Source organism: Cervus elaphus, chromosome 15, assembly GCF_910594005.1.
Source record: "Cervus elaphus chromosome 15, mCerEla1.1, whole genome shotgun sequence".
NCBI lineage: Eukaryota > Metazoa > Chordata > Mammalia > Artiodactyla > Cervidae > Cervus > Cervus elaphus.
In genome coordinates this window covers 28,190,936-28,218,750 of record NC_057829.1, presented here as the reverse complement: position 1 = coordinate 28,218,750, position 27,815 = coordinate 28,190,936, and the positions used below count along the sequence as shown (strand labels likewise).

The window sequence follows — 27,815 nt, the reverse complement described above, 5'->3', positions numbered from 1 at the left end:
TAGTCGGACAAGACTGAGCGACTGAACTGAACTGAATCTGCTTTATTGACCATACCAAAGTCCTTGGCTGTGTGGATCACGATAAACTGTGGAAAACTCTTAAAGTGATGGGAATACCATACCATCTGACCGGCCTCCTGAGAAATCTGTATGCAGGTCAAGAAGCAACAGTTAAAACTGGATATGGAACAACAGACTGGTTTCAAATCAGGAAAGGAGTACGGTAAGGGTGCATATTGTCACCCTACTTATTTAACTTACATGCAGAGTATATCATACAAAATGGTGGGGTGGATAAAGCACAAGGTTGAATCAAGATTGCTGGGTGAAATATCAATAATCTCAGACATGCAGATGACACCACCCTTATGGCAGAAAGCGAATAAGAACTAAAGAACCTCTTGATGAAAGTGAAAGAGGAGAGTGAAGAAGTTGGCTTAAAGCTCAACATTCAGAAAACTAAGATCATGGTATCTGGTCCTATCACTTCATGGCAAATAGATGGGGAAACAAAGGAATCAGTGAGAGACTATTTTTTGGGGCTCCCAAATCACTTCAGATGGTGACTGCAGCCGTGAAATTAAAAGATTTCCTTCCTTTCCTTGGAAGGAAAGCTGTGATTAACCTAGACAGCGTGTTAAATACCAGGTACATTACTTTGCGAACTAAGGTCCATCTAGTCAAAGCTATGGTTTTTCCAGTAGTCATGTATGGATGTGAGAGTTGGACTATAAAGAAAGCTGAGCACCGAAGAATTGATGCTTTTGAACTGTGGTGTTGGAGAAGACTCTTGAGTGTCCCTTGAACTGCACAAATATGCAACCAGTCTATCCTAAAGGAAATCAGTCCTGAATAATCATTGGAAGGAGTGATGCTGAAGCTGAAACTCCAATACTTTGTCCACCTGATGCAAAGAATTGACTCATTTGAAAAGACCCTGATGCTGGGAAAGATTGAAGGTCGGGAGGAAGGGGCCAACAGAGGATGAGATGGTTGGATGGCATCACTGACTCAATGGACATGAGTTTGAGCAGGCTCCGGGAGTTGGTGATGGACAGGGAAGCCTGGTGTGCTGCAGTCCATGGGGTTGCAAAGAGTTGGACACGACTGAGTGACTGAACTGAACTGAAGAATTTGGTGACTGTTCATATTTATTTGATTGCATTAATTTTGCTTAAGTTTTAATAGCAGGATTGATTTTCTTATGATTTCTACTTTGTTAATTATACACTTCCTCCCCTCTTTTCTTTTGCTTTTCACAGATTCAAAACCAGTCAGTTCTAAATTCCTGGTGAATTGATATATTTAATCAGGTCCTTCTATAGATAAATAGGGTTTCCCAGTTCGTGTCAATGCAGGAGACATAATGAGACAGCGGTTCAGTCCCTGGGTTGCAAAGATTCCCTGGAGAAGGCCATGGCAACACACTCCAGTATTCTTGCCTGGAGAATCTCATGGACAGAGAAGCCTGACAGGGCATATATAGTCCATCAGGTCACAACAAGTTGGACACAGTTGAAGCGACTTAGCACACGTGCATTGATAAAGAAGAATATGTAGACAGAATTTTATTGTTTCTGCTTCATATTTTTTTTTATCCATATTTGTATTTGTCCTAAAAATTCCAAGAGGATACATAAAGTATTTCAATTCTTTGAAGCCTGAAGTTCTCCACAAATATTTCATAATTACATATTATTTTAGGGATGATAATTTAGCCCTTAAAAAAAATTCCATTAACACATTCATTCATTGGTTGTCAGTGGTTTGTTTTTTAGTTGAAAGTAAAATTTCTAAATGAAAAATGCTTGACTCTGTTTGTCTCTTGAGGGAACTATTACTATCAGTACTACTAATAATATGAAAAAGAACAATAGTTGAAGTTTTTGAGTATTTATTAATCTACCAAGCACTGTTCCAAGTGTCTATACATAATAATTCTAATGCACACAACCACTCTTTCAGATAGCTTTCTGTTTTCATCATTTTACAAATAAGATACAAAAAACATAGAAGTTAAGTAACTTAGCCTTTTTTTTTTTTTTAACCTAAGATCATACAGTTGGTAATTGGTGGAGCCAAGAGTCCAAATTGGAATTCTGGCTCCTGAGTTCACTGTCTTAAGCACTGTGCTATTATCTATCTCCTTTCATGTATCTAACCTATTGATCTATTTGACCTATAATATCTATTTGTACATAGAAATTTCTCTTGTCAAATATTTCTTTTATTTTATTAACAGTGTTATTTGTGCAAAAAAGAACTTGGTGTTTCACTTTGTTGAAGAGTGTTAATTTTTTATTCTTGGATTAGAAGCCTATGTTAGCCTGAAAAACCAGAGTTTCATTTTAAAGAAAGAAAACAAGAGATACACAAATTTCAATACCTGAATTTAGAAGAATTTCAACTTCACTGTTATTCGCTCCATTGTTTTCTCAAATGCCATGAATATCAGTTGGCACTTTGAAAAATGCTGTGTCTTTTTGTTACTTTTTCTTTTTTGATCGAAACCATCACTCTTAAAGTGAAGACTTTTATCTATATTTTGAAAATTGGATCCTGTTAAAATGAAGATTACTTTCTATTGAGAAAATAATATTCCTGTTAGAAACTGAACTATTTAGTCTTTCAAATATTGATTGGTTTTGTGTTAAATGTTGCATCATTTGATTGGAGCTACTCTATAGCCTTCAGATAGATAAGCAAAAGTTTACAATGTAATTACATTACCAAAATGAAATCAAGTACTGGTTCAGCATTTCAGAAAATCCTTTGACACCTGTTGTACTTTTCTATTTTTAGTCTCAGATTTTTTTATCTTCTTTCTTTCCCATCTGAAGTTTTTAAAATAATTTTTAAAAATATTTTCTCACTTTTCTCTCTTCTTACAAATTAACAATTTTAGTTCTTTGTACATACTACAGCCCTCAGAAAATCTGGTTTTGGTGTCTAAAATATTTTACAAGGGATGTCTAATTTGAGCATCTCAGTATTTGATAGCTACGTGTAAATGATTAGTAGATATTGTAGATATGCTGAACTGAATTTGAAAAATACACAATTATGGATTATTATATTTATTAGTGTGTAAAAGCATGGGATGTGATTAATGTGGTTTGGGGTATAGACAATCCTGTATTCATATATGAATTCTGCCACATACAACTTTGGGCAAGAGACTACTTAACCTCTGAGTATCAATTATCATCTGTAACTATAAAAATAGGACAAAAGGCAAAGCATCTGGCTCTACAGATTATAGCTATTTTGCATTACTTGGAGCCCTTTACTCAGTTTACGAAAGGAGTTAGCTGCTGTTGTGTGTGTTATCTTCTTTCTTCATTTGTATGAAATGCATACTGTCTTCATAATTGCTCTATCCATTGTTCTTTTCTTCCCAGTTAGATCCTATAAAAATCTCTCTGTGCTATCTCTGTAATGAGTAGCTGTCAGTGATTAAATGGCTGATCTATAAACTGGAGAGAGACCTCTGGTTTGATTTCTCATATCTGGACTGTTCTGTGGTCACAGTGACTCATCTCCCCCAGTACTGTCAAGGTCTTTGGGCCTCTGTCACATCAGTCTTAGCCTTAGGCTTGTAAATTGCTGATAGCATATATTTTTTAGTCAGGAACTAAGCTTGGTTTGAGAAGTATAATAAGTTCAGGTCAACTTTTATTTAACAGCCAGTGAAGTTTATTTGTTTAAAAAAAAAAAAAAGAATCTTTAAAGCCATTTGATATTTGAAGATATTTTTGAGTGATACCCAGCTAACTTTAACTCTTTTCATCAATGCAGGCCTTCATTCCAGGACTTCATGATTAGCTTTTTGTTGCTAATGTGAATAGTCCTTTATTTTGGCAATATAGTTTGCGAGAGACCTGTTTCTAAGGTCGGAAACTCATCTTTACTGAACTCTTCCTTAGAGTAGCTACTAATCCTCTGAACTCAGCTGAGTTGGTTGTCTATATGGTAAATATTGTTAGTACAGCAACAAATTTGCCATGAAGTTAAAAAATAATATTAAATTAAAATGAGATACCCTTAAAGGAAACCTTAATTAAAGAAATGGCTTGACTATCTATGAAAAAAAGTTAAATATTTGCTTTCCCTTTTCTTTAATAAATTAAGTAATTATTCTTGTATTCTCTTTTTATAGCGTTGTGAAGTTTTTTTGAAATTGTATGTTTTTTAGGGGAAGGTTAGAAATTGAATTACTTAGGTTTTTGTTTTGTTTTGTCCTACTGTACCTACTAGATAATATATAAAATATTTCTATGTATTTCTCATTTCCTGTTTACGGATTTTCAGTCCTTTTATTACAAATCTCATTTGGTCCTTTATATGTTATAATAGTTTGTGATAGATGTATATTTAATTTAGGAGTTTTTGTTCATATAATCAAACAATGTCAATTTTTTTCTTTTTCTCATCTTCTGATCAGGATTTCTGGCAGGTACCGACTCAGCAGCATGTGCTTTAAATTAATTAATGTTTCAAAACCCATAGTGATGCTGCAAGGATAAAGGTTCAGTGCATGCTCATGGCCTTTCCCTGCTCCCTTTAGAACGATTCAGTTCCTGTCACTTTAAATTAACGTACTTTATCTCTAATGACAGGTCAAACACTTCACAAGTCCTTGAGAATATAGAACCTAGCATAATTTAAAAGGAAGTTTTAACATTATGTATCACACAAAAGTTAAGCTGTTTTAAACATTGTATAGTCGATACTCAGTTGGGTCATTTAAATTGTCTTAGTAGGGAAGCCGTGTTCCTGGCTGAACTGTAACAGGGATGGTGAGACAGCAGTAACTCCAAGTGAAAAATTAGTACTTTTCTTTTCTTTTGAAATTTCTTAAGTAATAAATACAGATAAGCAGTTACTTAGTTGTACTTAACTCAGTAAAATGACTTAAGAGTAAACAGATGAAGCATTTAGAAACACTTCATTATTTTGCTTTTTTGAGCTAAACAACAGCTTTAACTTGGAAAAGCAGCAAATACATGGAGAAAATGATGAAAAAGAATATATAGACTTGTAGTCTGACAGAGGGGAATTTCAAGGACACACCTAAGAAGTACTTTTCAGATTGATCTTTGAAGGTTTAGACCTCTTATAGTTTATAAACTATTAAAATGTATTCAAAAATATTCACTAAAAACATTACTCTTGCATTTCTTAATAAAAATATAAAATAAACTTAATTAGAACATCTTTTGGCTTAAAATAATCAATTGGTGAAGATTACAGGGTGTTCTTTATTTTTATACAACATTTTCCCTGTGCTTCCTTGTTCTTAAAATGGTATATATTTGTTGTAGTTTCCTTACCAAACCCCCAAACCAGTCATCCTGTTAGTGGTTCTGTAGATTATCTTAATTTTCCTTTAACTACATTCTGAAACAAATCAACAAATACTTAAATTATTATATCAAAATAATTGATTGATAACCTCATTATCAGTGTTTCTTAAGTCCAGAGATTTTGTTTTAGAATAGCTATGGCTCAACCATCATGCAAAGTACTAAGGAGCATAAATCAAATGAGATGTTAACACCTGCGATTGAGGAAAGCCGCTTCCAGTTCTCTTATTTATGGCAGGACAGTTTGTAGGAAGCAGCTAAAAATTCTTATTAATAAGCTTTTTGTATTAAAAATAGTAAGCTCTTTTTCTTAGAATAGGTAGTGGGGGAATTGTTTACTTACGGTGGGTTCTATAAACACCACTCATTTTGGTGACACTAGTAAAAATTGTTTAAGCTTCCAAAGATCAAGGAGCAGTTACTTTATAGGAGAGGGCTTTCTTGCTTGCTTCCTTACAGGGATTTGTCCTTTGCATGCTAAGTTCCTGTTGCCTGTGGAAAGGCTGGAATCATTTTGTTCTTTTTTTTTTCTGGTAGTACAGTATGAGTGCTATTCTTCAGATGCAGCTAATGAATGGTGTCAGTTTATATTTCTGTAGGAAGTGACTGTAATGTCTCTTTCCAGTCCCTGAGTTCCACCACTGCTGAAGTCTGTTGATTTAACCCATGTCCTTGGTTATTCATCTTGAACAAAGAAACAATAATATAATCATTAAGTGCTCCCAAGGAGGCTATAGTTTACATGGTTACCCCAAATATTAAGACTTCTATTAAGATGTCTTTAAATACATTTTTATTTTAGATTTTGTTGTGTTTGAATTTGGGATTAACTGTGAACCCATTTGATTTATCATTGTTGATTTGAAAGCATAAACATGACTAACCATTACATTTTCAATGCCTTTTTGTTTAGCATTTCCATCATGAAACAAAATTTGAAATTCACTTCAATCTGAAAGGACTTTGTTCCAAACTAACTTAATTTTAAAAATCATTTTAGCACAAACATGCTAGCATGTTTGAAAGTTACACAAATAGATTTCTATGAAAGTCACTCAAAATATTTTATTTCTTCTAACGATGGCTAAAGATTATTTCTCAACTCATATGTATTGACGACCTTTGATTGCAGAGGATAGTTCTTGGTTTGCATATTTATCTTTGCCATGGTGCATTTTTAAAAAAAAATTCTAAACTTAAAAAGCTTCTCCAATTATAAATCAATCTAACATCTACTAGTTAAGATTATAGAGAATCATTACATTCTTTTAGTGATACTTATTTTGTAAATTATTAAAATATGTGTTTGAACAAATCAAGGCATAAAAATATGATGTGCACCTACATCATTAACTAGATTTTCACCTTCAAGATAAATAAGCTAATACAAGCTAAACCTCAAGATTAGTATTTTACAATAACTGTTTTGTTCCAACAGTATTTGATCTGCATTATCAGTTTTAGAAATTGCAAATAGTTGGGCTTCCCTCATAGCTCAGTTGATAAAGAATGTGCAAGCAATGCAAGAGACCCAGGTTCAATCCCTGAGTCGGGTAGATCCCCCTAGAGAAGGAAATGGCAACCCACTCCAGTATTCTTGCCTGGAGAATCCCATGGACAGAGGAGCCTAGCAGACTACAGTCCATGGGGTTGCAAGAGTCGGACATGACTTAACAACTACACCACCATGTAGACACCTGATGTATTTTTGTGCATTTGATATAATACAACATACAATGGTTTGTGCATGGGTTCTGGAGTCAGATCATGACCTGTCCTGCCACTTTATAGCATTGTCACCTTGGGCTTCTTACTTCTCTAACCCTCAGTTTTCTGTCTGTTAAGTGCAGGTAATAGTATCACCTATCTCATAGAATTGCAGTAAGAACTTAAAAGAGATAATACAAGTGTTTAACACAATACCTAGCATAGAATGGACTTCCTCAATGGCTCAGAGGGTAAAGAATCCACCTGCTATGCTGGAGATACAGGTTCGATCCCTGTGTTGGGAAGATTCCCTGGAGAAGAGAATGGCAACCTACTCCATTATTGTTGTCTGGAGAATGCCATGGACAGAGGAGCCTGGTGGGCTACAGTCCATGGCATCACAAAGAGTCAGATACGGCTGAGGGACTAAGCATGCACACATAGAACATGCAAACTATAATTTTTAGTATGTCTTTTTAATCATTGGTGGTGTTCAAGGAATACCTAAAACTGTTTGACTTTGAAATGATTTAAAAGTTCTTCATCTAAAGGATTTCCTGGGAAATGGGTAGTTTCTAGAACAGTGTAAATCAAGGGTATGAACAGTGATCCTCAGAGTGAAACTCTTTTCCTTTTTTCCTATGGTGTATTTTTTCTTGAAAGTGATTTTCCAAATAGGAGAAGGTGCAACACTATTGACTTACTGTTCAAAATTTGTATGTCAAGTTGTTTTTCCACAAAGTGATAGGGAAGCCTTTTCTAACCCATGTGACTGAAACCAGTATTGCTGCTGAGCTCAGGACAGTTCTTTTCAGCACTGATTGATTTGAGTGGCCAACATTCAAAATTAAATTCTTAGATTTGGATAACAGATAATCAATAATGACAAAATATAGATTCTCCCACCCAGAGCTGCCTTGAAGCAAGTGTGCAGGCATAATGTGGTAGAAACTAATACAGTTGACGATTTTCCATATCTAGGGTTTTGATAACACCTCATCAACTACTAAGAACTGAAATAGATAATTTCAATAAAGTTATATCATTTCTTTGAAATGGATTCTATTGCATTACACTTTTGAATTTTATCATTGCTTTAATCAAATCTTCTGCCACTGTTTTTTTTTTTTAAAGCATCCTCATTTATTATCCTTATTCTCTCTAGCCATCTAGTTAATGAAGTAGGAAAGCATTTGTATTCTAGGAGTTTGGAGTTGTTCTTAGAGCTAAAGTGGCTAGAATTGGGACTGAAAAGAGAATGGCTTTCTGCAATAGTGAAGTTTCCAGGATCTTAAGCATTCACGTTCTGTAGTTTGTTGCACAGTAATTTGTGTTTGTTGCCTCAAATTCAATAATACCTTTGAAAAGTTTGGAAACAGAGTTAGGAATAGAAGAAATCATGAGCTATAAATTAGAAACATCTCAATTTAATTTTCATCTGACATATCCCCAAATTCTTTCTTTCTGCAAGTTCAGGTATGAGATAAAAGAAGAATAACATGTATTTTAACTGTGCAACGTTTTCTGTTTGATTGAGAATAGTGTGATTGTTTAAGATTGATATCTTAAAAGGCTTTGGCACCTATCTATGCACCAACTAAACAATGAAGAGTGAGCATTAATTGCATGAGGAAATTGCTGATTTTTCTCTTTCTTTCTAACATCCTTCTTTCCTGGCCTTAACCCAGCCTTAGGTAGAAATACTGTTATCACTTGGAAATGATATGCAAAAATTGCATCTTTTGGAAGAATCATATTATTATCTTTGTTTCTGAAATACAACCTCAAGTACTTCTTGATGGACTTGGGCAGGCTTTGAAATGTATTTCAGCAACATAGAGAAATGTTAGTATTAAAACAATCCAGTTATTTCCATCTCATAAAAGATGACATCTTAATTTAAATAGGAAAGCTGTGTTCTTTATCAGATTTTCTATATACCAGAGATGTTTTGAAGTTTTGGATGATGTGTCAGCATCTATTTTGCTGGCATAGCCCATCAACTTCTATTCAACAGAAAAAAGTTTACTTTATAGAACTTGAAAAGTAGATCTTAACTAGAATAAATAATTGAGGTTAAGCTCCTAGATACTATTTTTTTTTCTTTGGCTTTATCTAGTTGAGCCCTAGAAGGCAAAATTGTTGGCCTTATTTTGTTCAAACCTATTATAATACTCACTGAGTTTGAGCACAGTGAGTATTAACAAGTTTGTTTGAATCATGTCTGGAAATCCCAGTCCCAGGTCTCCCGATGGTCTCCTGCAATTTTAACCAGATACTTTATAAGTTTTTGTGATGGGTCAGAAACCAGAGTGTGAATCTTTTGGCATAAAGCCATCCTGGTGAAACAATTTGAGGTTTTAGACTAACTGAGAAGTATAGTACACATGTAATTGCTGATTTGTTCTAAGTTTACTCAAGATTTAGATTATGGTTCAGTTGAGATCAATAGCAGGACTCCTATGAGGTTATTAATTTCTTTGTACTTGAGGTCAGTAATTTGAATGTTCTAGTGAAATTGAATCTACTGCTGTGTTTTAAATTTTAAAACATACAAGATCTAAGACTGGGTCATGTAAATGAATAGTGAAACAGTTAAATTTCTAAGTCAGTGAGCCCACTGCTTTGAAATATTTTGCATAGTTTTGTTCTCCAAAAGGGGAATAACATTTGTCAGTAACTTGAATAGAAATTCTGTTGTGATCAGTTTACCTGCATTCTGCTTTCAGAGATTCAGGTGATTGGAGTAGTGTTTGATATGCAGCTTCTAAGATGTATAAAATAGTACAGTGCTTTGTAAGGTATCTGCAAGTACTGCTTCTTTTTAAAATACCCAATTCTGTTTAATTGTCAGCATATACACTGAAGTAGTTGCTAGAATCTTAATCCCAGGAACTTTAATATGAAATAAGTTTCTATAAATTTTTTTACTGAATGATATGTTAATATGTTGCTTAATCTCATTGTAAGGTCTTACAATAGAATTGGAATATATTCTATTTCTTTTAACTTTTATATAGATATCTTCCTTTTAGTTTGTCTTGTTATGTTCATTATGTATATTGAATTTATAACTTATATTGAATTAAGTATAAATCATTATGATAGGTTTTCCTAGTAAAAATGCATATTAATACTAAATGTTCATTAGTAACAAAAAATATAAATAACCATCTCTGAGACAGTGAGAGAAAATTAGCATTACTATCAGTCTGCTAAGGAAGACTATGTTTTACTTGCTCTGTGCCTCCTTAAGTGTATAAATGGTATTTGCTTCGAACAAAAGTGAGTTAAAATGTAGTCAAAGATAAAACTTTATCCAAAGGATTAAGCGAAGGAACAGTTTACTTGACATTCTCAATTTGCAAAATGAAACATTGAGAAGACTTTAGAAATAAGAAAAAATGACCAAAAACCTTCCTTCCACTATCCTTTAAATCTTGATTTTCCATTTTCACCATACTTTGGTGCTTTTAAAGATTTTTTCATTATTAAACTCAAATATATATATTTTCACAGATTCTCCTCTGGCTTTGTTGTTTGACTTGAGGGTATCATTTTATGGTAGAATTGGGCATTTGATTTGAAAAGATCAGCTAAGAAACATTCATGCAACACAGAATAGTCTAAAAATTGATTTTCTGCTAACTCCCACTTCTTTCCAAATCTTGACATATTTATTTGATTCTCCTCCTAACTAATTTGATGGATCAGTTATGATGGTGTTATGATAGTTCTGGTGTTTGTGATTAATATATGTTATGAATTTTATAAGAATTGTCTGAGTTTTGGATTCTTGAAAACTCACTTATAAGTTCTTAAGAGTTAATAGATAGTTGTATAATCATAAATGTACCTAACTACTCTTTGGTATGTGGATGCCTCAGAAAACATAATGTAGCTTCATTCCCTCTCTCCTGCCCCCACCCCAACTCCAGAAATATGGGAAAACAGTGTAGACCTTTACTAGAGAGATGGAAGACTGTTGCACAGGGCACATCACAAAGCATGACTAATTTAAAAGTCCTCTTTAAACGTCTTTGTTTCTTGGCTTTAAAGAGCTACTACAAAATATGTATTCTGTGTTCTTTCTCAAACACATGTGTGCCCATATGTGCTCACCTGCTTTCTTTTCTCTCTTTTCCTGACTTTGATACTTTCTGTTCCTCTCTGGTCACATCTCCTTATCCTTTTTGGCTCACCTTTCAAGAGTCCTTTTTGCTTTTATATTTCCTCTCCCAGATGTCTTCTTCAACTTTTTATTATGTAGAGCAATTTGACCTTCTTTTGACCTCTCCTGGTCCCTATAGCTGTACTCAGTACAGCAGAAGTCTTGTATATAGCCCTGCAAACAAATATTTTCTTGTTTAGAGGGCTTTTCTCTAGGAGAAAATCACACTAACTAAACTAGCATTGTAAAGTGTCAGTGTAAAATTGCCCCTATGGAGATATGTTCTGATAGTAATTCTCAATCAGTATACAATTTAAGGTCTGTTCACTGACATCTTTATTATCTGTGCAAATTTTATAATTGCCCTATCCTGGGTGTTCATTGGAAGGTCTGATGTTGAAGCTGAAACTCCAGTACTTTGGCCACCTGATGCAAAGAGCTGACTCATTTGAAAAGACCCTGATGCTGGGAAAGATTGAGGGCAGGAGGAGAAGGGGAAGACAGGACGAGATGGTTGGATGGCATCACCAACTCAATGGACATGGGTTTGCGTGGACTCCGGGAGTTGGTGATGGACAGGGAGGCCTGGCGTGCTGCGGTTCATGGGGTCGCAAAGAGTCAGACACAACTGAGCTACTGAACTGAACTGAATGGTGGAGGTGATTAGACCTAAACTATAACCCTAAATGCATCTCATGCAGAGTCTCTCAATCTACATTATTTATATTTTGGAAAACAATCATATGCTTTGCTAGTAATCAAAAGACCTTCAAAAGAAAATAGGCTGCTCAAGTCAGAAGCTATTAAAGAAGAGTGGATGCACACTTATATGTAAATTGATTTTTAACAAAGGTACCAAAATAATTAAATGGAGAAAGGAAGGTGTTTTCAGCAAATGGCTTAGGAACAACTATATATCCTTATTTTAAAAAATAAACCTTACCACCTTACTTCACTATACACAAAATTCTTTTGGAATGGATCGTAGACCTAAGTATAAAATCTAAAACTATAAGGCTTCTAAAAAAAAAACAACAGGAGAATATTTTTATGAAATGGAGATAGGCAGAAATTTATTAGGTAGCATACAAAATGCAATAACCATAAGGGAAAAATTGAGAAATTAGATTTCATGAAGGTTAAAAACTTCTGATTGTTGATACAAAATAGAAATTATAAGCCACAGACTAATAGAATGTACTTTTAGTACATATTTGATTGTATTTATTATCTGTTACCCAGTAATAAATCCAAACCTTAGTGGCTTAAGACAATTATTATTTCTTATATCTCATGTTTTCTGTGAATAAGAAATTAGGGAGCAGTTTGCCTACATGATTTTGGCTCAGGGTTTTCCATTAAGTTGCAATAAGGTGTTGGCTAGGACCTTAGTCATCTAGCTTGACCAAAGGTGTAAGATTCATTTCTAATGTAGCTCACTCAAATGGTTAATAAAATAGTACTGTTACTGAGAGGCCTCAGATCCTCTCTCTGTAGGCTCTCCATAAGCCCGCTTCTTGACTGTTCTATTCTGATGACAGCTGGCTTCCCTCCAGGAGAGCAAGGTGCCTTTTATGCATTAGCATCAGAAGTCATACATTATCACTTGAACTGTATTCTGTTAGTTACAGAGACCAGCCCTGATTCAATGTGGGAAGAGACTAGATCTACATAAGGACATGGATACCAGAAGGCAAGAAACATTGGGGTCATTTTGGAGACCCTGAAAAAAGTCTCATATCCAGAACATACCATGATCAGTAATAAAAAGACAAACAACCCAATTAAAAATGGGCAGAAGACTTGAACAGATACTTCCTATTATTAATTGCCAATATATTATATTGCCAATATAAAAGATATATTAATTGCCAATAAACTGAGTGCATAAAGTGCATAAAACATTAGTCATCAGAGAAATGCTCAATAAAATCTTGATGAGAGAACCACTAAAATGGCTAAATTAAAGAAAGTGGCAACATAAATGTTGACAAAGATGTGTTGCAACTAGAACTCATACTCAACTTTACTTCCAAGTAAAATAGCAACTAAAAGAGTTACAACTTGGAGGAAAGTCAAAATAGCCAAAATCTGAAACATGCCTAAGTGTTTAATCAATAAAGGAATGAATAAATTCTGATATTACTGTGTGCTTTAATATTAGATGCACAATAAAATTAATACACAAAACAAATTACATAGATTATTTTTGTTTTGTTGATGAGTTATTATACTACTCTGCAATGAAAATTAATGAGTTACTGGTAATAGAGTGTGGATGAATCTGCCCAGCATTATGCTGAACCATAGAAGCTGCACACTGAAGCATACATGTTGATGATACCATTTGTAGGCAAAAGTATAATAGGCAAAACTAATCTATGGTGCAAAAATATGGTGAGAATTAACTGTGGAGGGGCATAAAGGAAATATCAGGCATGGTGGAAATGTCCTACAACCCAAATATAGTATGTACCTGGGTTAGTCATATGTATTTATAGAACTCATTGAATTGTATGTTAGATTTGTGAATTTCACCATAAGTGGATTTTGCTTAAAACTGTAACAAATATTGGACTCTACATTTGTTTTTTGCAGAAATAATTAACAATTGTGAAACTGTCTTTCTTGTATTCTAAGCCTGAGCAAATGAGAAAATGTATTGCAGATAATGGGAATCCATTTTCTCCCCTTTGGAGAAGGGAATAACATGTATAAAGGGCAAGACTAAATTGTACTCTGTGGTATTAGAATGGAATTAGAGATATCATTATGAATTTATAGTTTATAATAGACAAATAGATATGATTGTAATCATGAGGAAATACCAGCCTAATTCAAATTGAGGAATATTTTACAATATAATTCACCTGTACTTTTCAAATTGTTCAAGGTCAAAAACTGTAAAGAAACCAAATATAGTCATGAATCTGGAAGGGGATGTACATGCTAGGGCTGAATGACTACTAAGAGGAAAACCTCAACAGACCCTAAACTTTCATCTCTGGCTAATGTTTACCTTCCATGAAAACAAGAAGTCAAAGGTAGAATGGTATAACAATGGCTAAGCATTGAAAGAATGCCCACCACAGAGCCAGTCTGCAAGCACCTAGAGTTTGTCTTTCCCACCCTTTGGATCCAGGAACTTAAGGAAATCTCTGTCAGATCATCAGCTGGTAATGAAACAGAGATTTGAGTGACTATGCTTGACGAAGTGTTTACAAAAGAATTTAGAAGAATCATTAGAGAAATGACTACAACCCACACAAGCACCAACAACAAACCCTGAGGATGTGGGAGAACCCTATTTCCAGAATTACCACATTATAATATACAAAATGTTCAATTTTCAGCAAGAAATTATGCTTGAAAATACAGTATGACTCAGGAAAAGAAAGGAATAGGAACTATCCTTGAGAAGGTGCAGATATTGAACTTACTATAAACAGACGTTAAATCAACTGCCCTAAGTATCCTCAAAGAGCTAAAGGAAAGTATACCAATGAACTTAAGGGAAACAAGGAGAATGAGGTATGAACTAATAACAATAAAGAGATACAAATTGTAAAAAAAAAAAAAAAGTGTCAAATAGAAATTCTGGAACTAAACATCTCCTATGGCTGAAAGGAAAATTTTAGTGAAGGGGTTCAACAGCAGATTTGAATACACAGGAAAAATCTTCAGTGAACGTGAAGGTAGGTCATTTAATACTATCCAGTCTGAAAAAACAGGAAAAAAAAAAAAATGAAGAGAAATGAACAGAGCTTAAGAGACTATGCGACACTGCAAGTATACCAACATATGTATAATAGGAATCTCAAAGGGCAAGGAGAGAAGGAAAGAGGCAGAAAGAATATTTGAAGATATAATGGCTGAAAACGTTCCAAATTTAGTGAAATGTATGAATCTACACATCCAGGAAACTTAATAATTCCCAGTAGGAAAAAATCAGAGACCCACACTGAGACACATAATTACTGTCAAAAGCTGAAGTTGGTGAATCTTGAAAACAGCAAAAAAGAAGCAACTTAAAACATACAAACTGTACACAATAAGATTAACAACCAGTTTCTCTTCAGATACAATGAAGGCCAGAGGGCTGACATACTTAGAGTGCTGAAAGAAAAAACTGTCAACCAAGAATTCTATATCTACAAAATTATTCTTCAAAAATGAAGGAGATAGATATTAAACCATTCCCAGATAAACAAAAGCTGAGGGAGTTTGTTGCTAGTAGCACTACTCTACCCCCAAATGCTAAAATGAGTACTTTAAGGCTGAAATGACACTAGATAATAACTTGAAGCCATATTAAGAAACAACACTAGCAAAGATAACAATATAGGTAAATAAAAAAGGCAATTTTTATTTGTAGTTTATAAGTCCTGTTTATCCCTCTGTGATTTAAAAGACAAATGCATAAGACAGTAATTAAAAAATCTATGTTAATGGGCACAGTGTATAAAAATGTAATTTGTGAAAATACTATAAAGGAAAATGGAACTCTACAAGAGCAGAATTTTTTAAAAATACTGTTCAAGTTAAGTTGGTATTTATTCAAACTAGATTGCTGTAAATTTAAGATGTTAATTGTAATCCACATAGTGGCTGCTAAGAAAATAACTAGGTATGGTTCCATTTACATGAAATATTCAGAAAAAATGAATCCATAAAGACAGAAAGTATGTTAGTGGTTTCCAGGGGCTAGAGGGAGGAGCAGTGGAATGTGACTAAATGGATAAGGGGTTTCCAAATGGGGTGATGAGAACATTCTGGAACCAGGTAGTGGTGGTGGTTAGATAATGTTTTTATTGTACTTAATACCACCAAATTGTACATTTTAAAATGGTTAACATGGTAAATTTTATGATCAGTACATCTTACCACGGGTTTAAAAAATTATGAAAAAAAATAAACAGCATGGTACTGGTATAAAAATAGACACACAGATCAGTGGAGTGAAATGGGGATTACAGAAATAAACTCACATATATGTGGTCAATTTGTCTTCAACAAGAGTACCAGATGGTGAAAGAATAATCATTTCAATAAATGGTATGGGCTCAACTGGATATCACATGCAAAAGAATGAATTTGGTCCCTACCTCTCATTAATACAAAGTTAACTCAAAATAGATCAGTGACCTAAATATAAAAGCTAAAACTACAAAACTGTTAGAGAAACGGGTAAATTTTCATGATCTTGGATTTTGTGATGGAGTCTTAGATATGACATTAAAAGCACAAGCAATAAGAGAAAAAAATAGACAAGTTGAGCTTCATCAATATTTTAAATTTCTATGCACCAAAGAACATAATCAGGAGAGTGAAGGGCAATGAACAGAATGAAAGAATTTATTTGCAAACCCTATATCAGATACATGTTTAGTATATAGAATATATAGAGAACCTTACAACTGAAGAACAGAAAACAAACAACCCAATTCAAAAAAATGGGCAAAGGATTTGAATAGATATTTCTCCAAAGAAGATAATACAAATGGCCAACAGACACGTGAAAAGATGCTCAACATCATTAGACACTAGGGAAATGTAAATCAAACCACAATAAGATACAAGTTTGCACTCACTAACAAGGATATAATTTAAAAAATAAAGAAAAAACTCAGGATGTGGAGAAATTGGAACCATTTTACATTGCTGGGAGTAATGCAAAATGGTATATAGCTACTGTGGAAAACAGTTTGGCCATTCTGCAAAACTTAAATATAGATGTGTGATATGACTCAGCAGTTCCATTCCCAGATATATACCCAAAAGAATTGAAAGCAGATAATAAAACAAATACTTGTACATGAATGTACATAGTAGCACTATTCACAACAGCCAAAAGGTGGAAACAACTCAAATATCCTTTAATTCATGAATGGATAAACAATTTATGGTATATATATAATGGAATATTATTTGGCAATAAAAAGGAATGAAATACTGATTGCTGCTACAGCATAGATGGACCCACAAAAACCAGATCTGAGAAAGAAACCAAATTCAAAAGGCCCACACATTTCATGGTTAAATGGATAGAATGGTGAATTTTATGTCATGTGAATTTTACCACAATGGAAACTCATAATAAACCTCCAAAGGAAAAAATGAAGGTGGGCAAAGAAAGCTGTTTTGGATTAATGGAGATTAAAAAGACATGACAACTAAAGGCCATTTATGTCTGTGGACTACATCCTGGAGTAGAGGGAAAGTTCAGTTCAGTTCAGTTGTGTCCGACTCTTTGCAACCCCATGGACTGCAGCACGCCAGGCCTGCCTGTCCATCACCAACTCCTGGAGTTTACTCAAACTCATGTCCATTGAGTCGGTGATGCCATCCAACCATCTCATCCTCTGTCATCCCCTTCTCCCACCTTCAATCTTTCCCAGCATCAGTGTCTTTTCGAATGAGTCTATTCTTCGCATCAGGTGGCCAAAGTAGAAGTTTCAGCTTCAACATCAGTCCTTCCAATGAATATTCAGGACTGATTTCCTTCTGGATGACTGGTTGGATCTCCTTGCAGTCGAGGGGACTCTTCAAGTGTCTTCTCCAACACCACAGTTCAAAAGCATCAATTCTTTGGCACTCAGCTTTCGTTATAGTCTAACTCTCACATCCATACATGACTACTGGTAAAACCGCAGGTTTGAGTAGACAGACCTTTGTTGGCAAACTAATGTGTCTGCTTTTTAACATGCTGTCTGGGTTGGTCATAACTTTTCTTCCAAGGAGTAAGTATCTTTTAATTTCATGGCTGCAGCCACCATCTACAGTGATTTTGGAGCCCCCCAAAATAAAGTCAGTCAGTGTTTCCACTGTTTCCCCATCTCTCTGCCATGAAGTGATGGAACTGGATGCCGTGATCTTAGTTTTCTGAATGTTGAGCTTTAAGCCAACATTTTCACTCTCCTCTTTCACTTTCATCAAGAGGCTCTTTAGCTCTTCTTCACTTTCTGCCATAAGGGTGGTGTCATCTGCATATCTGAGGTTGTTGATATTTCTCGCAGCAATCTTGATTCCAGCTTGTGCTTCATCCAGCCCAGTGCTTCTCATGATGTACTCTGCATAGAAGTTAAATAAGCAGGGTGACATGTATAGCGTTGATGTACTCCTTTTCCTATTTGGAACCAGTCTGTTGTTCCATGTCCAGTTCTAACTGTTGCTTCCTGACCTGCATACAGATTTCTCAAGAGGCAGGTCAGGTGGTCTGGTATACCCATCTCTTGAAGAATTTTCCACAGTTTGTGGTGATCCATGCAGTCAAAGGCTTTGGCATAGTCAATAAAGCAGAAATAGATGGTTTTCTGGAACTCTCTTGCTTTTCCGATGATCCAGCGGGTGTTGGCAATTTGATCTCTGGTTCCTCTGCCTTTTCTAAAACCAGCTTGACCATCTGGAAGTTCACGATTCACGTGTTGTTGAAGTCTGGCTTGGAGAATTTTGAGCATTACTTTACTAGCGTGTTAGATGAGTGCAGTTGTGCTGTAGTCTGAGCATTCTTTGGCATTGCCTTTCTTTGGGATTGGAATGAGGACTGACCTTTTCCAGTCCTGTGGCCACTGCTATGTTTTCCAAATTTGCTGGCATATTGAGGGCAGCACTTTCACAGCATCATCTTTCAGGATTTAAAATAGCTCAACTGGAATTCCATCACCTCCACTAGCTTTGTTCGTAGTGATGCTTCCTAAGGTCCACTTGACTTCTCATTCCAGGATGTCTGGCTGTAGGTGAGTGATCACACCATTGTGATTATCTGGGTCATGAAGATCTTTTTTGTATAGTTCTGCATATTCTTTCCACCTCTTCTTAATATCTTCTGCTTCTGTTAGGTCCATAGAGGGAAAATATTAATAGCTAAAAAGTAAATTATTGAGATAGTTTGCTAAATTTGACAATAGACTATGGATTACAAGTAATAGTATGTGTCAGTGTTAAGCATCCTGGTTTTATGACATTTTTACTGTAGTATGTGAGAGAATGTCTTTGTTCATAGGAAATATTTAATGAAGTATTTAAGTCTAAAGGGGCATGTCTCCAAGTTTTGATATAATGTAAAAGAAGATATATAAAATGATAAAGCAAATAAGGAGATATGTAAATTGTTGGCTAATCTGAGTGAAAAGCATATGGGAGTTCCTTATACAGTTCTTTCCACTTTTCGGAGTTTGAAATTATATCAAAATTAAATGTTACAAACTTAAGATTTGTCTTTTTATCTTCTGAGCAGCAGCATGGTCCAGATGATTCTTAGAAAAATAATGTTGGGAAAAAAAAATAATGATGTTGGATATGCTTTTTTGGCCTGGTTTCTTCCTTTCAGTTTGTCCTTAGATTTTTGTCTGTTTCTCAATTTCTGGATCCCAATATACTATTTATTTTCCTTTATTATAGCAGTCTCTCTGTAAGATTATTACATAATTAATATGGGTTACTCAGCTTCTATTCAAATTTATTCTAGCAAGTAAGATTGTATGCCTTCGACAGCCTGTTCTCGTTTTGTGTATTTTTTTCTTGTTCACGTGCTTTTCCTTTGTAGTATCTTGGAAAATGTTAAAAAATGTACAGTTTTCTTTTGAGAAATTAAAATATTAACTTCCCAGTGAACAACTTTACTTCTGTTTTCATCCAATAACCTTTTTTTGTCTGAAATTTGTGGTTAATCTGTTGGTAGAAGATCAAGTGTGATATGAGGTCTAACCTTAATTGAACATATTGGACTGTGGGCTCATTTTTGGTTTTGGCTCAAGCAGGTAATTTCTAAATGCTGTTAGGCCAGACCAGGCTTTCTGCCCATCACAAATGAGTCAGAGAAGCCCTTTCCTTAGTAGAAACTGCCATCAAAACCTCTTACTGCTTTGTTGGCATTCAACTGTGGATTTTTTCCTGTCCATCGTTGCTGTTTCGTATTATAAGCAAATATCCAGTAAAGGCTATTTTGAGTGGGTTTACTAAGAAGATCATGATGATTCATTTGGTACTCATGTCTTCAATTGGTTAACCAGTTTTCTTTCCTTTGTGTGTATGATGGAATCTTCACTAGACAGAGGTAACCTATTGGATGGCTGTGTACCTGGATGATGGTGTGGTGGTGCTTGTTGGTTTAGTTTTCATGATACTCCTCCCAAGGTTATGCTTGCAATGCTGCTGCTTATTTTGTGCTTGCATGATATTATTACTTTGACTGCGCTTTGTTGGTTTGGGTTTTTAAAACCTCCTCTCTCTTTGTTTGGTACCTAGAATAATTCCTGAAATTTCTTTGGTTGGTCCAAAATGAGTCAAACTTACAAAAATGAGTTTCAAGTCTAACTCTTTCATGGATCCTTTTCAGTTTTTGAAAGTATCATCAATGTCACCTCTTAAGTTTCTGGTCTGGTAGGGAATCAGGAAAAAAAAAAGGGCAGGTTTCCCTTAAACACCCAGGAATAGACTGCTTCCCAGATAGACCGTTTCTGAACCTGAGAATTAACTCTCTTTGTGAGCTTATAGATTAAAGAAAATAAATACATACTTAGAGTTAAAACTAAGTTATAGCATAGTTTCTTCAAATAGCTAAAATTTAGGAGCCTCCACCAAAGTAACAGTAAATATAATTATCATGCCTAAAGCTTGATGTGTATGTCTGATTTGACATTATATTTCAGAGATGCTGTTTACTCTGTAAACTGTTCTATTTTTCAAAAACTAAGATTCTTGGGGTTCATAAGGTAAAAGTTAATATTTCAGAAATTAATTTTCTGAGCATTTGGGTGGGTGTTGACAATAGTTGCTAACTTCTTCATTTCTGATCACTAGTTCTTATCAGTAGTTGTTTTTCTTGGGTATTTATAACTCATTTTGTTTTTTTTCTCTCCCTACCTTATATACCTCTATAGAAAAAGGTTGATTGTTTTTCAAACTCAGAAACAAATTCAGACCTGAAGTGGGCCTGTTATATGTTAAATGGCAGGAGTTCATAAAACTGAAAAACTTTTTATTGCTCACATTAAGCCAGTGTTGGAGCAAATAAAAAAATCATCTTTTGCTTATAATTTTAATCATCTTAAAAACTGTAAAGGATCCATTAAATTGGAATGGCCATCAGAGAAATGCTTATAATAAATAGCATAAAACTGTCAGATAAATGGTCATTCATCTCTAACTATTTATATTCTCATTCTGTTATATCTTCTTTTTATCTTTTGGTTGGACCCATACATTCAATAGAAAATTGCCCAGGAACGAGAAAAATTTGCTGATGAAGGCAGTATATTTTACACCCTTGGAGAATGTGGACTCATATCCTTTTCAGACTACATTTTCCTTACAACTGTTCTTTCGAGTAAGTATGAACTTTGTATTCACTTACAGGTAGCATACAGGACCATAAAAAAGAGTTCAGTTGATTGGAGGAGGAAACAAAACATGTTTGCAAAGTTAATGAATGATAAGTTATATCAAATTTCATTTGTTTTGGATACTCTATAACATGTATATAGAACCACCTGAAAAAGAGGAAGGAAAATAAAGTATCCAGGTAAAGTTAGAAAAAAAAAAGCAACTGTGAAGTTACATCTACTTTTAACTGTTTGAAGCTCAAGATAATTTATACATTGCCTGCTCCTTTAGCCCTCATTAATGTTTATACTTCCTCAGTAAAACACATATATATCTAGTATTTCCTCTACTAAAGATGATTGGCTTGGTTGTTCTAATTGTGTTCAATATTCATTTTTGAACCTTGGAAGATTACTTCTTAAGACACACAACTAATCATTTACTCCTTTAGAGCACTGATGAATTTCTGATTATTCTAGGCTAAACAGTTTTGTTGATTAGTATGCTACTGTGAGTGTTCTTAGCATTATTTTCTTTTAGTGTGACTTTTTTTTAACCATTCAGAAAAAAAAGTGTATGTCTCTAGCTCTCTGTGTGCATTCCATTGAAATCTACCTAACTTGATCCAAAGAGATCTGATACTTCAAAGAAGTGATTCTCAATTTTTTTCTCCATGGAGGACAGAACCAAATAAAAATAAGCACCTCTTCCTACCCTTCTCCAGAGTAGGCATCTATAAAGATAAAACTGTAACAGTTTTCCAAACTTATGGTTTCCAGTGGGGAAGGGATGAGGAGGGAGAATTTGGGAGATTGGGATTGACATATATACTACTGTATATAAGTGTGTTAGTCTCTCCATTGTGTCCGACTCTTTGCGACCCCATGGACTATAGCCCTCCCAGGCTCCTGTGTCCATGGAATTCTCCAGGCAAGGATACTGGGGTGGTTTGCTATTTCCTCCTCCAATTGTATATAAAATAGATAATTAATAAGGACCTACTGTATAGCACAGGGAACTCTTCTCAGTACTCCATAATGACCTATATGGGAAAAATATCTAGAAAAGAGTGAATATATGTGCAACTGATCTACTTTGCTGTATAGCAGAAACTAACACAATATTATGTATCAGCTGTACTCCATAAAAATTTTTAAAACTATAACAGTTCTCAGTAAATGATATACACAGTTCCTGCCATAGCTGTGACCACTGTTACTTTTCTCCCCTCCAATTGACAGAAAAAATGAAGAAATATAGACTGATACGCGTTACCACAGCTGTCCCTGAGTACCAGAGTAATTGAATAAATCTGTAGTGGGCCAGTGCTATAGCAGCATGGATATGTACTAACTTGTTATGAAGACCCAAAATAATAAACTGAAAGCACATTTATGGTCTTATATTTTGTATTATTAATATTATTTTGATGCATTTTCAAAACAGACTTCAGTTCAAATCCTGGCCCCACCACTTCTTACCTATGATTAAGTATCAGGAAGACCACAGAGCAGAATCTTCAGTTTCTGCTGAAGATAGAAACTGCACATTGTGTAGCTCCCTAAATTCTGATTTTTTTAAAAAAGTCACACTGACTTACGAGTACTGGGAACCCCTCCAAGTAGCTCTACAGGTCTGGGCACCTTTACTTCTTGGTACTCAGTTCCTGGCTTAACCTTGATGGGTGAGTTACGAAAAATGCTTAATATTACAATCTCATATACTTTCTGTATTTGTCAGGATGAGAAAATATGATAAGGATATGGTTTTTAAGATTTTCTCTTTTCGCTAGTTTTAGCCACTTTGATTATTATATGTTTTTAGTATTTCTCTCCCTCATTGCAGGCAGATTTTTTTACCATCCAAGCCACCAGGGAAGGCCAGTATTAGCTTTAGTCTTAGCACTGTTGATGTTTTAGGCAGGGTAACTGATTTTTGTGAGGGCTGTCCTTTCCATTATAGGATGTTTAGCAGCGTTCCTGGCCTCTACGCATTAGATGCCGGTCATGCACACTCTCCCCCACCCAGTTGTGGCAAACAAAAATGTCTTTGTCAAATGGCCCCAGAGGAGTAGGAATGGGGAGGAGTAATCCCTGGTTGAGAACCACTAATGTAGTTTTTAGCAGGGCTGTTTGGTTATGGTTTTATTATGTACCTCAATGTAGCATTCTTATGTTTCTTATCTTGGGATTCTTTGAGTTTTGGGGTCTGTGGGTTTATAGTTTTCGTCAAATTTGGAAAAATTTCAGCTCTTATTTCATCAAATACTTTTCTTTGAGGACTTCAGTTGTACCTGCATTTTCCTTATATCAACCCTGTAATGTTTGTAGTTTACTATCTTCATTTTACAGATGAGGAAATTGAGGCATACAAAGCAATTAAAAACTTGCCTCAAGTCCCACAGTAAGTAGATGATTTAGGACTTGAACCCAGGCCACCCCAGCATATGGGCTTTTGTCACTTGGCTTTACTGCTCTGGTCACATTTCCAGCAGTGATAAGCCATAGCTTACCATAGTGCCTCTTCTTTCTCCAAAACTGAGCTGTGGAAAGGCTGGTCATAGACTCTCCTGTAGATAATGGGCAGTTCAAGCATTCTTACAATCTGTATGTTGTACACTGCATTGTTTACTTTATTTAACAAATCATGGAGGGAAATATGCCACAGAAATGACACTAAGATCAGTTATTTCCCACATCCTAATTGCTGCTAGGACGATAAGTGAGGCATTCAGTGAATCGGCCTTTTTGTGAATAACAAGGAATCATTACATCTAAATACACTTCTTGCCAGGTCATCAGGCAAGAAGAAATGCAATCCTTTAAACACCAGAAGCTTTGCTAGGGAGTGGCGTGGGCCTCAGAGAGTACATTAGCATATTTATTCATCTGTTACTCTGATGAACAATGTGGACCGTTCTTCAGATTTCTGTGGAAAACCAACTAGAGCAATGTGAACAGCATAACCTGTGTGATACAAGACTGTTGTTTTTCTAATTATCTGGATTTTTTTTTTCCCAAAAATTAATAGACTCAATGGTGTTCAAGAATTTGCCATCTATTTTAGAAGTTTCATTTTTTTAGCTAAACAAGAATTTTTCCTTTTGACTCACACCCAGAATAACAACCAATTTGGCAGCAATATTTTGTGCTTATAATAAGCAGTGACATAAATTTCTCGCTCTTCTCTGTATGTACTTTGGATAATGGGTGCCTTCTCTGGCCAGCCTAAAATTTTAAATACCTTTTATCCTGTCATACACACACACACACATACACATCTCCTAAATCCCTCTTTGCTCTCTTTTTTCTCTTTGTCATTTGTCATGATTTCACATTCTTTATCAGTTCAGTTCAGTTCAGTCACTCAGTCGTGTCCAACTTTTTGTGACCCCATGGATTGCAGCACACCAGGCTTCCCTGTCCATCACCAACTCCCAGAGCTTACTCAACCTCATGTCCATTGAGTCAGTGATGCTATCCAACCATCTCATCCTCTGTTGTCCCCTTCTCCTCCTGCCTTCAGTCTTTCCCAGCATCAGGGTCTTTTCCAGTGAGTCAGTCCTTCTTATCAGGTGCCAGTGTATTGGAGTTTCAGCTTCAGCATCAGTCCTTCCAAGAATATTCAGGACTTATTTTCTTTAGGACTGACTGGTTGGATCTCCTTGCAGTCCAAGGGAGTCTCCTTGCAGTCCAAGGCACTCTCAAGAGTCTTCTCCAACACCACAGTTCAGAAACATCAGTTCTTGGATGCTCAGCTTTCTTTATAGTCCAACTCTCACATCCATACATAACTACTGGAAAAATCATAGTTTTGACTGCCAGACCTTTGTTGGCAAAGTAATGTCTCTGCTTTTTAATATGCTGTTTAGGTTGGTCATAGCTTTTCTTCTAAGGAGCAAGTGTCTTTTAATTTCACATTCTATATAATTTATTTCTTTTCTTTCCTAAAAAATTATGTGAGTTTCAGGTGTTCAACATTATAATTCACCATCTTATATACACTACAAAGTGATCACTATTACAAGTCTAGTTACCATCCATCACCATATATAATTAACCCCCTTTACCCATTTATCCTGCCCTTCAACCCCCTTCCCCTCTGGTAACCTCTAGTATGTTCTGAGTTTGGTTTTGCTTTATGTTGTTTATTTGTTTTTTTTAGATTCCACATGTGAATGAAATCATTTGCTATTTGTCTTTCTCCATCTGAATTACTTCACTTAGCATAATACCCTCAAGGTCCAAGTTTATCACAAGTGGCAGGATTTTACCTTCTGTTATGATCGAGTTATGTTCCATTTTATATATATGTGTGTGTGTGTGTGTGTGTGTGTGTGTACCGCATCTTCTTTATCCATTCATCCATCGGTGGACACTTAGTTTGATTCCGAGGCATGGCCATTGTAAATAATGCTGCATTGAACATAGGGATGCCTTTATCTTTTTTTTTTTTTTTTTTTTTAAATTTTTTTTATTAGTTGGAGGCTAATTACTTCACAACATTTCAGTGGGTTTTGTCATACATTGATATGAATCAGCCATAGATTTACACTTATTCCCCATCCCGATCCCCCCTCCCACCTCCCTCTTCACCCGACTCCTCTGGGTCTTCCCAGTGCACCAGGCCCGAGCACTTGTCTCATGCATCCCACCTGGGCTGGTGATCTGTTTCACCATAGATAGTATACATGCTGTTCTTTTGAAACATCCCACCCTCACATTCTCCCACAGAGTTCAAAAGTCTGTTCTGTATTTCTGTGTCTCTTTTTCTGTTTTGCATATAGGGTTATCATTACCATCTTTCTAAATTCCATATATATGTGTTAGTATGCTGTAATGTTCTTTATCTTTCTGGCTTACTTCACTCTGTATAATGGGCTCCAGTTTCATCCATCTCATTAGGACTGATTCAAATGAATTCTTTTTGACAGCTGAGTAATATTCCATGGTGTATATGTACCACAGCTTCCTTATCCATTCATCTGCTGATGGGCATCTTCTCCAAAGAAGACATACAGATGGCTAACAAACACATGAAAAGGTGCTCAACATCACTCATTATTAGAGAAATGCAAATCAAAACCACAATGAGGTACCATTACACGCCAGTCAGGATGGCTGCTATCCAAAAGACTACAAGCAATAAATGCTGGAGAGGGTGTGGAGAAAAGGGAACCCTCTTACACTGTTGGTGGGAATGCAAACTAGTACAGCCACTATGGAAAACAGTGTGGAGATTCCTTAAAAAACTGGAAATAGAACTGCCATATGACCCAGCAATCCCACTTTTGGGCATACACACTGAGGAAACCAGATCTGAAAGAGACACGTGCACCCCAATGTTCATTGCAGCCTTTATCTTTTAAAATTAGTATTTTTGTGTTCTCCAGATAAATACCCAGAAGTGGATAATTGATATATCTTCTTTATTGTTCATCTTCCTACCTAGAATGTAACTGCCTGACAGTGAGCATAGGTTTGTAATGATTATTTGTTATAGATTTGTAGTGATATTAATCACAAACTTATCTGATATGTATAAAGCATTGTGGCAAAGTAACAAAGCAAGGATTGTTTTTTTTTCAGTTTTCTTTTAAATGAAGTTTATAAAACAGAAGACTTTGCCGTTTATATTCTGAGTTGAGAACAGTTCTTTTAGCTGTTGATGTCCTCAGTCCGCATCTAGTACCAGTGGAGTGAGGAAACTATGTTTTTAAGCTAACCTACTTCTAAGTGAAGTTATGAGAAATATAATTATAAGGTTTCTTATAATTCAGAATTAACATATTTGTATCCCCCTTTTACCCTAATTCATAGATTTTTATTGTTTCATACTTTATCTGTCTGATGAGGTTTGATGGGTTAACTTGAACAATTGTCAAACATGAGCCATAGAATCTGTATTAAGTAGAATACTAAGTATTTACTAAATAACTGCTCACGGATAAAATAAATTTAGGTTCATTCCAGGCATGATGAAGACTGTTAATAATTATTATTATTAAATAATTTCCAAAGAGGCTTTGATCCTTAAATGAGGTTAATACAAATTGAATGAGAATGCCAAAGCATGGTTTATTAATGGCTTAGTACTCTGGACTCACCAACTACAACATTAGCTGATGGTCTTAAACCTTGTAATTGAAGTCAGAGACTTATAACTTGATATAGAGAAAAGTCTTCTAGATTTATCTAGAATGCTATATATTATTTATTGATTTGGATCATTCATAGCTAATACTGAGA

The 27,815-nt window shown here is 35.1% G+C and overlaps 1 protein-coding gene across 5 annotated transcripts in view; it reads left to right on the top strand.

Annotated features, from left to right (window-relative positions):
* MICU1 (mitochondrial calcium uptake 1) overlaps positions 1-27,815 on the top strand; it is a 214,504-nt gene that overhangs the window by 62,897 nt on the left and 123,792 nt on the right. For 2 of the 5 annotated variants that reach the window (XM_043926754.1, XM_043926755.1), the window contains exons 6-8: positions 4,445-4,456; positions 20,294-20,299; positions 21,457-21,571. In XM_043926754.1, the coding sequence (XP_043782689.1) occupies positions 4,445-4,456; positions 20,294-20,299; positions 21,457-21,571 (133 nt within the window). The remainder of the gene's footprint in view (positions 1-4,444; positions 4,457-20,293; positions 20,300-21,456; positions 21,572-27,815) is intronic. The other 3 variants (XM_043926757.1, XM_043926756.1, XM_043926758.1) reach the window with 3 other exon arrangements.